We start from the raw sequence: 12,196 nt of genomic DNA, 5'->3' as shown, positions 1-12,196 counted from the left end.
GTGTTTCACAAAACATTCAACAGTGATGAGCAATTGTAAAACAGTTTTGCTGTTTTGTAATTATTTTGAATTATTCTAGTATTTCATGTAATTACAGAATAATGAATAGAAATTAGCGTGTATAAATCAGATTCGGTATCCAAATGTTCATCTCATATTGACTAACTAGCCAGAGTAATTTCTTGTTGGCAATATTGGTTTAAAACTGATTATAAACTGTGACGATAATTGAATGATTACGGCTATCAGTGTGATTCTATTGACGATGTGAAAAGAAGAACGAACAACGGTGATCATTAAAACTTCTATAACCAATCCTCATATGATTTGTAGGACTCTGACAATCCAACATTTAATTGGTTGCCTTGAAACCGGCGTTCGGCAGAGATGGTTGTACGTCCAGTTGTAGCTTAACATATAACGCCCGAGATACATTAAATACAATGCATTCAATGCGAAAATATTAGCTACTTTCAACGCTGAAACTAACATATCAAATTCTATTAGTTGGAATAAAGCCAGTTAAGATGTACAGATTTTGGTATGTAAGGTATGGATTGTTTATTTTTTGTTTATTCTATCAATATGAAATTCTGACTTTTGAAACCATGGCACAATTCATTTTTTTTTACAAAATGAAAGCAATTGAACAAGCGGGTTTCGCCCAGTGCGACATTGTGGTGTTCGAATACATCGTTCATGTTTCCAGCTGCTATGCATGAATTAAAATTTATAAAGGTTTAAATTCGATTTATAATTATCTCAAACCCAACGTTCTATATAATTCTAAACTTAAAGAATGCTATATAAAAATTTGTGTGCCATTAAAGTGACAAAATAAAGTATCATCTAGAAATCTATGTAGTTCATAATTCCTCAATTAATCTACCGATTAACAAATCATTGTGAGTTTTGTAACAGCCAGCTAAGGGCTTTGTGTGTTAAAAAGTCTCAATCTTAAATAGTTGAAAGTTAATGAGGTATAGGGCAAGAAGGTGGCGCGTCTAAGACCTGCAATCGACACAGTATATCTGTTTCGGAACTCCAGAGAGAATCATCTAGCAACGTTTGAATGATTAACCCGCTTTCTCTGATTTCTTATCAGAATAGATCGATGACGATCGACGGGACGACCGATGGGTAAAACAGGTAGTGATACGTTCTGTACTAAAGAATATGGTTTTACTTCTATAGAAATTTTATCTAGCCGTCAGATGTTGAGAAACTTGAAAGCGAAATTCAAATTTCTGAAACTTTCAACATAAGAGATGCAGTGGACAACGTAAATTGGTAAATAATTGCATCCTACGTTACCAAATCCCTTAAAAACAATCGCCAACCAGAAATTGGAGAAGAGGCATGGTTCCTATATACAATTAAAACCTCATCGTTGTAGAATCGGCGGAAATTATTGGCCTAGTGGTCTATTATGAGTTAAAATAAATATGTTTAATGAAGATTGGCGGGCGAATTCATTCCCCACCATTTCAACATCTAAACCAATGCGCATTTTCAAGAAGGAACTTCCAAGAAAAAAAACCTACGCCATGCTAAACTTCTGGGAGAATGTGGAAGAATACAGGTAGAAATCGCTTCGTTTTCTGTTGGGAACCAAATTATTCCTACTGTGCAGGGATGAGTTTGTTAACATATCTCTTACTCGACGTGCTCATAATGTATTAAATGTCTTTCAACGCTGCAATGCTTGAAGCTCTGTTATTTAAATTATTTTTCTTATGATCGTAAAATAGGCGTCAAAAATAACAGACATGTAGAAATAGTCGAATGTGAAGTGGTTTTAAAAAGGATAAAGTGGTTAGCGTTGGTCAATCCTTGAGGGCTGCGCTATGCATTCGACTTCATTAAGCATCGTAGAGGTGACTGAATGCATATGTGGGCTACACAATGACTTGCGGGGGCCAGCCGATGTGTAAAGTCAGTGTTTTATCCTCCCAGACAAGTCTGGTACCAAATAGCGACCTTGAAGGGATGGACTTGGTCAGTCCGCGGCGCGAGATCGAATCCAGTGTGTATTGCAGGGTACCTCTAGCCACTGCGCTACATGCGCTCCCAACTGGTTTTAACAGTATTAAATTGCGAAATTGGACGCATAAGGCTTATTTTATTCTGCAGCTGTGAAGTCGACAGCATCTAGAACGCGAAACATTAAACGTTTCTTCATATGAAATATATCATAATGATAGGTATCTCATCTCCTCTTATGCGCAAATGGTTAACTCCTTTAAAAAGCAAATGAACTTCAACAGCTCAACCATTCGAAAGATGATTCCGATCATGCCAACTGTGTAGTTTTTAGCTAAAATTAAGCTGACTGACGGTTTCTACTCAGCTAGCATTTTAAGAAATAGTTCACTGCTACTGCACTTGTCATTTTCTCTACCCTGTCCACGTTTCCCCTTTTAAACGTTATACTTTCACCAGCCTCTTATCTTGTCAGAGTCTTAAAATCTTTCTTGTCAGAAATAAGGCTTCAGTAAGAAATCAACAATTCTAAGCTTATTGGCCGTATTAAACTTACTGGAATGTCTTCTGAAGCCTCAGAGAACATCACTATGATGGAATTGCTGCTTCAATACCTCACTTCATTTGGAATATGGTTATAAATTATAGATTATTTGTTTCCAAAACCGACTGTCCCTTAACCTCGGCATTGTTTAATACTTCTCAATTCTTCTTCTTCGAACGAACACGAGGTTGGTAAAATAATTTTATTTATTGGACTGACATTTCGGCCGTATCGCCTTCTTCAGAGCCTGGAAAGGTCGACTGACAACGATCTACAAAGCCAAACACGCCAACAACTTAAACAGAGAAACCCAAAAACCAAGTTCCAACCGCATAAATAACATCAAATACTCACCACTTCTCTGGCTCCGACCAACCGCTTGGTTGTATCTGCGGAAGAGGAGTGAGGTATACTTCCTTCTAGAGTGCTCCTTTATCAGACTAGAAGATCAGTCTGATATAATGTGCGAGATCACGTGTGATTAGGAGGCTCTCTTCCTTGCGGTTCATGTTTGGGTTCTTGAAATTAATCCAAAAAGCCTCAAGAACCCTGCGCGCCGATATGCTAGCTTTCTGCGCGAGAATATTAACCTTAACATCAAAATCCACTCCGTTGTGTCTTTGTGTCCTATGCGTGCCTAGTGGAGTGTTCGCCTTGCTTTTAAATTTACCATCTAGGTGTTCTTTTATGCGGACACAAAGAGGTCTTCCCGTTTCGCCAATATATTCGTCCCCGCAGGTTTTGCAAGAAATCAGGTACACTGTACCCGAGATCATGCAATCACCGTCTCTGCCCTGAGCACAAATCGTGCATTTCTGCGTTGTACATAGACGGTCGTACAAGCGGTTTCGAATCAATTAGCGATGTAGATTGTTCGGTGGTATTTCTATAACTACCACTGATTTCTCTAAGCCCGCCCTTCTTAAGTCTCTTTTTATAGCTATGATTATTTCGTTCGAAATGAAGGGTATTTGGAACGGGATTTTATTATCGCTAGACACATCGTTAGAGCTCATCGCCTTTGCTTCAAACTTATCCCGAGAAGCTACGACGTTGTAACCGTTGGAAATGGCTATTTTCCGTGCCAAGTCGAGTGATTCTTCTCTTTCCTCTCCTCCCGTACACACACCGGAGCCCGTGCGAAACATGTTTCTTATAAGTGCTCTCTTTGTGTGTGAAGGATGAGACGAGAGATAATGAACTAGTATGTTTTTATTACTTGGCTTACGGTACCACTTCGTAGCATAGCTGTTACGATGTAAGCTAACCTGAACGTTTAAAAATGGAAGCCAACTTTATTGATGCTGGACTTGGATTCAATGCCAGCCGTTTTATGTAGACTTAATCTGTTAATTGTAGTTCTTCAAAATAAAGCTATAACTAGTTGGCCTAAATTTTACGATCTACATGAGTCAACTTGTTTGAACTCACGGATGTTTGAACTCAAACTCAACGAATGGGAGTAGTGTTGTTGTTGTCTATGCTGCTGCTGATCCTATCTATCCTTCTTTATCATTCACACAGCGAAGTTCGTAAAGTGAAGTTCGATTCATTCACCATCTTTGCAAGACCGCTGAAGGTTCTCTTCATCGACCACTGCATTGCGATGGAATCGGCGTGTCCAACACCTTACAATTCATTATATGTTCCAGTAAAGGTCAGTAAGTGACTTCCGCTTCTTCAAGAGTCGAACGAGTTTTCGATGAGCATAGTATCTTCTCGTCCCGAACTTCTCGCTTTTGGTGCTGGGGTACTCTTTTCAGCTTTCTTAAATTATGCGACCTGAGTGGATTGAGTTATTTAATAGCGTCATTCAAGCACATTTGTGTTAACTCATCAGAAGAAATTGAGATCAACGTCACTTCTTATTCTATATGTCTGGAAGAGTTATTTTATAAAAATTATTGCTCGCAGAAAGGAACAATAGTTCAATTTGCTGCCAAAATAGAAGGAAATTCCTTCAACTGAATACACTTCAGGTGTAGAAGTAACATTAACGCGACAATAAATGAACATTTAGAAAGAAAGAGTTGTGTGCTGTATGCATGGATCTCCATGCGAAGTGGCGAAAAGGAAGCAAAGAGAAGTATGCGGTGGGTTCTGCACTAGGCAGTGTCGAGTAAGGTGATTATAGTGATGTGTTCCAATTTAGGCCATGACAATGTGTCCGAGCAGTACGTAAATCTCGTCAACACCAAAAGGTGCAAAGACGACGTCAGAGATGATCTCATTCAATCACTCGCTGCAAAACTGAGGTTTTTAAAACAGCTTGTGCTACAATTATATTAACTATAGCTATATTCTGTTATAACCACATAATTTGTGGTGCACATTGATTTCATATGAGACGCACCGCTAGGAAATTCTTGGAATAGATTTGCTATTTTCCTTTGTCGTTTTTTGCCGCTTAGAAATATCAGAAAAAGTAGCAATAGGAAAATGTTTTCATGTCGTAGACAAAATTCAAGCGTTGATTTTTTTGTTATTTTTGTTAAATTTTCTTCTAGTTCATTCTTTTCGCTTTCCATTTCCACACGACTTTTCGTCCTTCTCTACTGTTCACAGTTTTTACGCGATCTCTAACTCATGTTTAAAAAGATATAAAAAATAAATGCAGAACAATTGTTATTGATGAAATACCCGAGCGTTTTCTCCTTTCCTATCCTCATTTAGTTCAACCAATCTATCGATCTCACGGTGTTCTTCTCCACCAGCATCAATTCAGGATCATATTAAGTCAATGGGAAAGTAATGACCCATTACGAAGTATACATTTCAAGACGCATAAATTGGTCGGAAATCAATATTCCAATTTTAAAGAGACAGGGTCTGAGTTGGGCACATTTTTGCGAAACTGATACAAAGTCGTAAATAACATTTATATTGCACAGGAAACTATATTTGGTAATTTTATGACCCTTGGGTAGTATTTTATATTCCTTGTTCCTCTTTAAATACTTTTTCAGCCATCCAAAGGTGGGTTAAAAATGGGGATCTGTTAGGGTAAGCTGGGATGAATACGGTAGATAGTGTAGAACAAACTCGTGCAGCGACGGCATGATGACCTCTCTGTGATGTGTAGGCGACCTGATAGGATGCTGCAGCACGGCACCCTTGTAATTGGCCAGTACTGAATTGCTGAATGTAATAATGTCTTACTTGAGCAGTTCGTCAGATCTCTACATCACCATCTTTGGAATCGCTCTCTGTCGTTTGGTATCGACCTTTTAGCTCTCTTCATATCGAATTTTGCTTCTTCGATTTTCTCTTGTTCACGTTCGATCTCAACTTTGCTGCCTTTTTTGCATATGGTTCACGTTGAGCAATCTGGTTTGAGGCCCGTTTTCTATTTTTTGAAAGAATCAGTTTGTTGAAAAAATTATTCTACAACTCTTTTACAGGACTTACATTACTAGCAAACTTAGAACTCATTTTATTATGTAAAGAAAACATTTCGGAAAATAAGATAAGGAAAGAGATGTATTAAATTCATTGGCGAAACCTTCTGAAAAGCAAAAATATTTTGTCATTTTGGAAGATTTACAAATGAATTGAGTGTAAGCTCTGTGAAAGAGTTGGGAGAAAACCAGAAAATTATAGGACCCAATAAATTTGACAATATTGAGGAATTTGAAAGAAGGCAATGGCAAGAAAAAGGAGAAAAAGACCACTACTCCTCGTAAGAGACGTGGGGAATTTAGAAATGGAGAGGAAATCTTATCAAGAAAGACAGGCGATAGCAGCTCAAAGAGAGAACGGGATGAGAGCACAGGAGGCAGGGAAGAGGCTGGTACCAGAAAGCATGACGACGAGGATCCAGGCGATTTGGAATCTTCGGCTCAGAAGGCCGACAAACACCGACGACGAGAACGTGAATGGGAATCACTAGAAAGCCCCCGCAGGTGACGAGTTCTAAGTTGCAAGGTTTTTCGTTCCGTGTCCGTATCTGTGACTACTGATTTGGACAACTGCCTGCCAAACAGTACATAAGCCGTATATGATAGTAGTTATTACACTGTAAATAGAAATTCATTTCCATGTCACATTTAGTTACTTTTCAATCACTTACTCGATGATCAAAGGTAAAAAAGACTCTTGGTAATCAATTTGGTCATTCAGGTCTATTCATCATCATCGGTGTTTTGCATTCATTGAAACGTTCGCGGACGTGTAATAAGTAATATTTAACAACCTCGTATGTGACTAAGGAAGAAATATAGAAGTACCGATCAATGCAGAAGTTAAGAGACAGTCGGTCCAGAGAATTGCTATATGTTATAGGGTTTTTAAAAATTGAGGAGAAAACTTAAATCTTTGAATTTTTAATTGCACTAGCCTGACTCGAAAAGATCCGTCGGCAAAAAATATGAAGGCGACGTTATCATTGGCAAGAAAACTGCTTCATCTTGGGTCTCGTGAGCTCGTCAGTATGAGTCTGTATGGCAAAAATTATCGTTACTGTGCATAATTAGTCCAACAGGGTGATCGCCATTCTCCACACATAAAAAAAGTACCAATTTTCAAGCGAATTACAATATCTAGAAACGAAACTGTCTAAAAGTCAGTTGAAGATATCTAAAAAGTCTTTTGTTTACGAAGTCAAAAAAACAATTTAGCAGAACTTGTACGGCTTCTGTTCATCGATTATTCACAGCGCTCACTCCACTGAGAAGTGGTTCTTCAAATGTAAATTAGAAAGAAAGCAGAAGCAAAGGTTCAAAAAAGTATTCTATTGTAAAGTATAACAGATGTAATAATAAAAAGAAAAGTAGTGTGGGTAGTTTTTAAAATATTTTGTGCTTCCAGCTCTTAGAAAAATTATAGTTTGCCAGTTGCTTGAGTTTATATTGAAATGATGCTCAGACAGGCGCCTTTAAAAGCATTTGTTCAAGGATCTCCGAAACGACCAGAAATCACCCAAAGTTCGACAAGCCGACGCCGCCGAGGTAATCTTCCATTCAGATGGTGACTGAAGTGAATTTACTTTCTTTTATGCCTTAGTGCACAGTGAAGTGAAGTTTTCCTACTCTTCGAAATAGTAGCGCGATTGGAAGATTAATGAAAAATAACTCCTTTGATGCTGAGAAATTTGCAAAACTCGGGGCAGTGTGAATTTCTAACCCGGCGATTGCCCTATCCGGAGAGTCACGAGCTATCCATGACACCATCCATGCCACTTGCTTTGCCTTTCTGTCAGCATGTTTTGTTCCTATCGATGCTATCACCACTCTCCCGTTAACGGGATGATCTAAGGTGCCCTAATCGGCTTTAAACCCAAGCTGAAGCCCAGTAAATTTACAATGGTATCAACTTTTTCATTATTTATGGCTTATTTCTTTGTAGCAACGATAAGAACAAAATATGCTGAGAAAAAGGCAATGCAAGGGATATAAATGGTGTAATGCATAGTTCAAGACTTCCCGGATAGGGAATCGCGGGTTGGAAGTTCAAACTGCCCCGAGTTTTGCAAATATCTCAGCATCAAAGCAGTTATATTTCGATTAATAATAACACTACCAATAAAAAGAAATAGGCAACAAATAATGAAAAAGTTAATAAGATTAATGGAAAAGTTAGTAAACCTTTATGAAACCCAACAAAAATACTTAGAGACGTTGTTTATTGAACAATTATACAACAAAATAGTCGCACTTGAGGCGAATAGCTGAAATAACGCTAAAGTGCTTTAAAGAAGGGTTTCCTTAATATTCATTTGATGGCTATTAAGGAACAATTCTGTAGAGAGCCCTCGAATTGAACGTGGAAGGCATCGAGAGCGAGTTGTAGGGCATCTGTTGTTGAACATTTTATTGAAATCGAACTTTTTTGTGTATTTGATCATTTGTCTATTTATTTGAATAAGCTTAAGTGCTGATTGCTCATAGCAATGAAGGAATCAATCTGCCCATAATTGGGCATATAGAATGCTTAAGAAATTCGAAAATTAATCTCAAAAACAAGAACTGCGAACTGAGCATATCGCTTCGAAAAGGGTCGAGCTATTCGATTGTGTGAATCGTCCTGGCTTTCAACATTAGATAGCATATGTAGAACATCGACGGTTCCTTACTTTCCAAATTTATTTATACAAGATTTTGTTCAGATCTATTCATAATACTCAGAAAGAATGATTTTCTTCTAAAACTTCAGTGGTATCGAGTCGGAAAACTGTACAAATCTTTATCTGAGATCGTCGAGTTTTGTTGAATATTAACCAGAAAAAGTTTTCATAGCTCGGAAAAGGTGAAGCAAACGATTAGAAATCTTGGCACATAGAAACATCATGCTAACAGAACATCTACAGTAGTTAATTGGCCATGGAAACCTCGTATGTTGGAGTATTGCCATGGTACAGGCAATGAACAACTCCGTTACATTTCGTTTACAAAGTTAGCTAAGCAAAAAAGTTTATTTGCCTATACATTCGCATCACATCGCTCACCTCACTAGAAATTCATGGCACTGAGCAACCACTTAGTTCAACCAATATTGTACAAAATTTTTTTGGTCTGTGGACTCGATCGAAACTAAGCTTACTGTTGTCGGGCAACAGCAGCGAGCAGGAGCAGCTCATGTTGTCCAATGTCGTGAAGTAGAGCACTCAACTTTCATTCTCCGTAGCTCTTTCAGAACTCTTGCCTCTTTAGACGCAACCGTAGTCGTTGGCGGACGAGATTCATAAAGCTCAGTTTATTCTGACCGGTTTAATTTTCATTTCACTATCTCTTGCGATAACCAAGAGCGCAAAGCTGCTCGTTGTTAGAGCCGTGGATTGCCACTAGAAATTCTCGTGTTCTCGCATCATAGTGTAGCTTATCCTTGTCAACTGAGAACTACTAGTTAGTGCTTTCGTGGGCTTCAAAACTCATTTCATTTGATCTTAAGCAATAGACCTAGTGAGATAAACCTGAGAATGAGCCGTGTGTGGCCTACTAAGAATTGGTGTTGGAGGTAGCAATGAGTGCGCAGTTGCTAAACAGTTGGGTGAACACTTGAATTCGATCTATTTCTTTGTCAATCACCTGCCTCCACGTCTTTTTACACTTCTAATTAAAAAGCTTTCATTGCGTTTCAAGCAAAAATAAGATCATATATTTCACAAAGTTATTATAATTTCCCGCTAACCATATGTGACACGTCTCATTTTTGCATCCTGTACGATAGAGAAGACCGACAAGAACATTTGAATATTCATCTAATTTGCACTTACTAATGGATTTATAATTTTATAAATATGGATAATTTACAGAAAAAATCCGCTCCGAACGTATTCAACTTCCTCATGCAAAAACTTGGTCAGGAATCTTGATGGCATCGTGGACGACAAAAGAGAGAGAAAAAAACGACTTGAGAGAAGAGAAAGGATAAGAAAAGAAAGTAAGGAGCGTCATAGAGAAAAGAATGAAAGATTGGAGGTGGTTTCCTAAATAAACACTTTTGAAAAGAACGATACGCTCTAATGATGACGAAATTTTAGTCAATCAAAAACATAATGACAAGGGATGGCGGCCAGGAAGCAACACTAAAGAAGGAAAAGGGTTGTCTTGATCCGCCTTCAGCGTCCATTCCTCAACCACTCGAAGGCGTAGCCATGTTAGTGAATTCGCACAATAACGAAAAACAGTTGATTTTTGACCAAATAGGTTTTGAAAAAACGCATAATTTAACAAAATCATAAGTCAGGAGTGCGTATATTGGAGTGTGTAACTTCGTGAAAGCCGAGCAGCAGGTGGAGAAGCGATCGGACTTTCGCATTTACCACCAGGTTAATTCCATGTTCAAAATTAGACTTTGTGATTAATCGCCGTTCTATCATTTTTTATAGCTAGTTCGTCGCCCACTTCTTGATGAATTGGAGCAAGAAGTGCCTTTAGTTGTCGTCTACAAAACAACCAACGGTTCATTCAGGTGCAATTGTTTTAATGTAGGCTTGCTTGAGTAGTCCAAAGTGCAACTGTTTTAGACATTATCCTATACGTCGCCGAAAAGTTGGCACATGTTCTTACTATTATGTGGACTACGGTGATCCAAAAGTGCAAGCACACGCCTCTCTTGATCATCTTGTCAAATATTATCAGGTATGGCAAAGACTGTGAATAGTGTAGTATAACCATCTAAACCATTCCATTCCAGATCAACACTCAGAGTCATCAAGAAAATTGTATTTGCGGCGATCCATTATTGTGATTGGAGGTATATCTGTGAACGGCAACACTTTAAAAGCATTTTCACATGCCAGTGTTCTGTCTCTGTCTCAATGCGTGCGATAAATTCTTTGATAATGTGGTATCCTCGATACGAAGAACTATGTGGATTTCCGCACTACAATGGATGAGTGGAGAATGGGCTACCGTTGATGGTTCAGCACCAGAGCCGTACACATTGTCATATTGTCCTATCAACAGCTAAAAACTGAGTGTGGAAAACATAGGGTAAAGTAGAATTTTTGGCATAAAAAAGTATTCCAAGTACTTGGTTGTTTCTCCCTTACTCGTCGAGTGACTAAAGAAAACGCGCATGGTTTTCATTTGCGCTTATCGCGTTGAAGAGTAGCCCAATGGGTTCTGTTAGCTTTACGGACTCGCTGTGCATTACATTTTTACCCTAAATTCTAGTACTTAGGAAGAGTACTGCTCATCGCGTCAGTTATTCTCCTGCTCTGCTCTTGATCACGTTTCCAGACAATCTGGTTTGGGATGCAGATTGTTTACCGTCCTCTCTGATGTTTGATCTTCAAATTATGCCCAAAATTCGGATTCGCTCTCTCAGCTCTTGACAAGGGGCATTCGCATCATCACCATCACGCCTACGCGCTAAATAGCGTCATGGATTCCACAACTACGATGCACACATTCTGCTAGGAGAAATACGTAAAGGATTAAGCACTCAGGCGTTTTTTCTCCTATCTGGTACATATTCGACTTTCGTTTCTTCTGCCCAGGCCTTGAACTATGTCGCTCATCATTTTGACTTTACAAGAAAGACGAATTACAAGAAAACATTCGAAGATATGCTTTCAGTAGAGCATTGCTGAGACATCAGAAACAAATCCATTCATTATGAACGTCGTATCCATAAGATACCGTCAAGTTGAAGTTTCCCACGGATGCTATTGAAATTTGATAGCGTACGTTCCACTTTTCTTTTGCTCTTCATGCTATATTTTTTCAGTTTTAGACTACTCGACATCACATATATCACAATGCATTCCATGAAATTCGCTTGCTCCACCTTTCTCTCAGCACGTTTTACTCTTATCGTTGCTATCAGCAGTCATCTGTCAACAGGATGATCTGAGGGGCAAAATCAAATCAGCCATAAACCCCAGTTAAGCTGAAGCCGTAGTCAAGTATCAATGTTTTTAAGTTTAATTAACTGCCTCCTCTTTTTTTGGCAGTGGTATTATTCGAAATATAACTGCAATGAGTAGTTGATACCCCCAGAAAGGGAAATCGAGGGTTCGAACTTCACCTCCCGGCCCGAGTTTCTCAAATATCTGAGCATCATTTCAATTATATTTTGAACAATAATAACACTGCGGAGGAAAAGAATAGGTAGTTAGTCAAAGTGACGTCATGAATTGTAGTGCACATAACCTTATGTTCATGTTGACGTCCTGTGAAGTATAGAGATTTCTTTCGTTTATAAACATATATACGATGTATAAAT

At 38.5% G+C, this 12,196-nt stretch overlaps 1 protein-coding gene across 3 annotated transcripts; it reads left to right on the top strand.

Annotated features, from left to right (window-relative positions):
* The first annotated feature begins 4,093 nt into the window (after positions 1-4,093).
* LOC309798310 (uncharacterized protein) lies at positions 4,094-11,847 on the top strand. 3 transcript variants are annotated; one of them, XM_082646534.1, is made up of 11 exons: positions 4,094-4,184; positions 4,548-4,620; positions 4,680-4,782; positions 7,420-7,473; positions 9,777-9,942; positions 10,005-10,120; positions 10,211-10,292; positions 10,353-10,435; positions 10,491-10,605; positions 10,661-10,720; positions 11,705-11,847. In XM_082646534.1, the coding sequence occupies exons 1-10, from the start codon at positions 4,134-4,136 to the stop codon at positions 10,712-10,714; spliced, it is 897 nt and encodes a 298-aa protein (XP_082502660.1). In that variant the 5' UTR covers positions 4,094-4,133; the 3' UTR covers positions 10,715-10,720; positions 11,705-11,847. The 3 variants fall into 3 exon arrangements, with proteins under 3 accessions (XP_082502660.1, XP_082502661.1, XP_082502662.1); XM_082646535.1 differs by lacking the exon at positions 11,705-11,847 and adding an exon at positions 11,548-11,654; XM_082646536.1 differs by lacking the exon at positions 7,420-7,473.
* The last annotated feature ends 349 nt before the right edge of the window (positions 11,848-12,196 follow it).

Source organism: Mesoplodon mirus (assembly GCF_964341445.2).
Source record: "Mesoplodon mirus genome assembly, contig: HAP1_SCAFFOLD_2705, whole genome shotgun sequence".
Classification (NCBI taxonomy): Eukaryota; Metazoa; Chordata; class Mammalia; order Artiodactyla; family Ziphiidae; genus Mesoplodon; species Mesoplodon mirus.
This window is presented reverse-complemented; position numbering and strand designations above follow the sequence as displayed.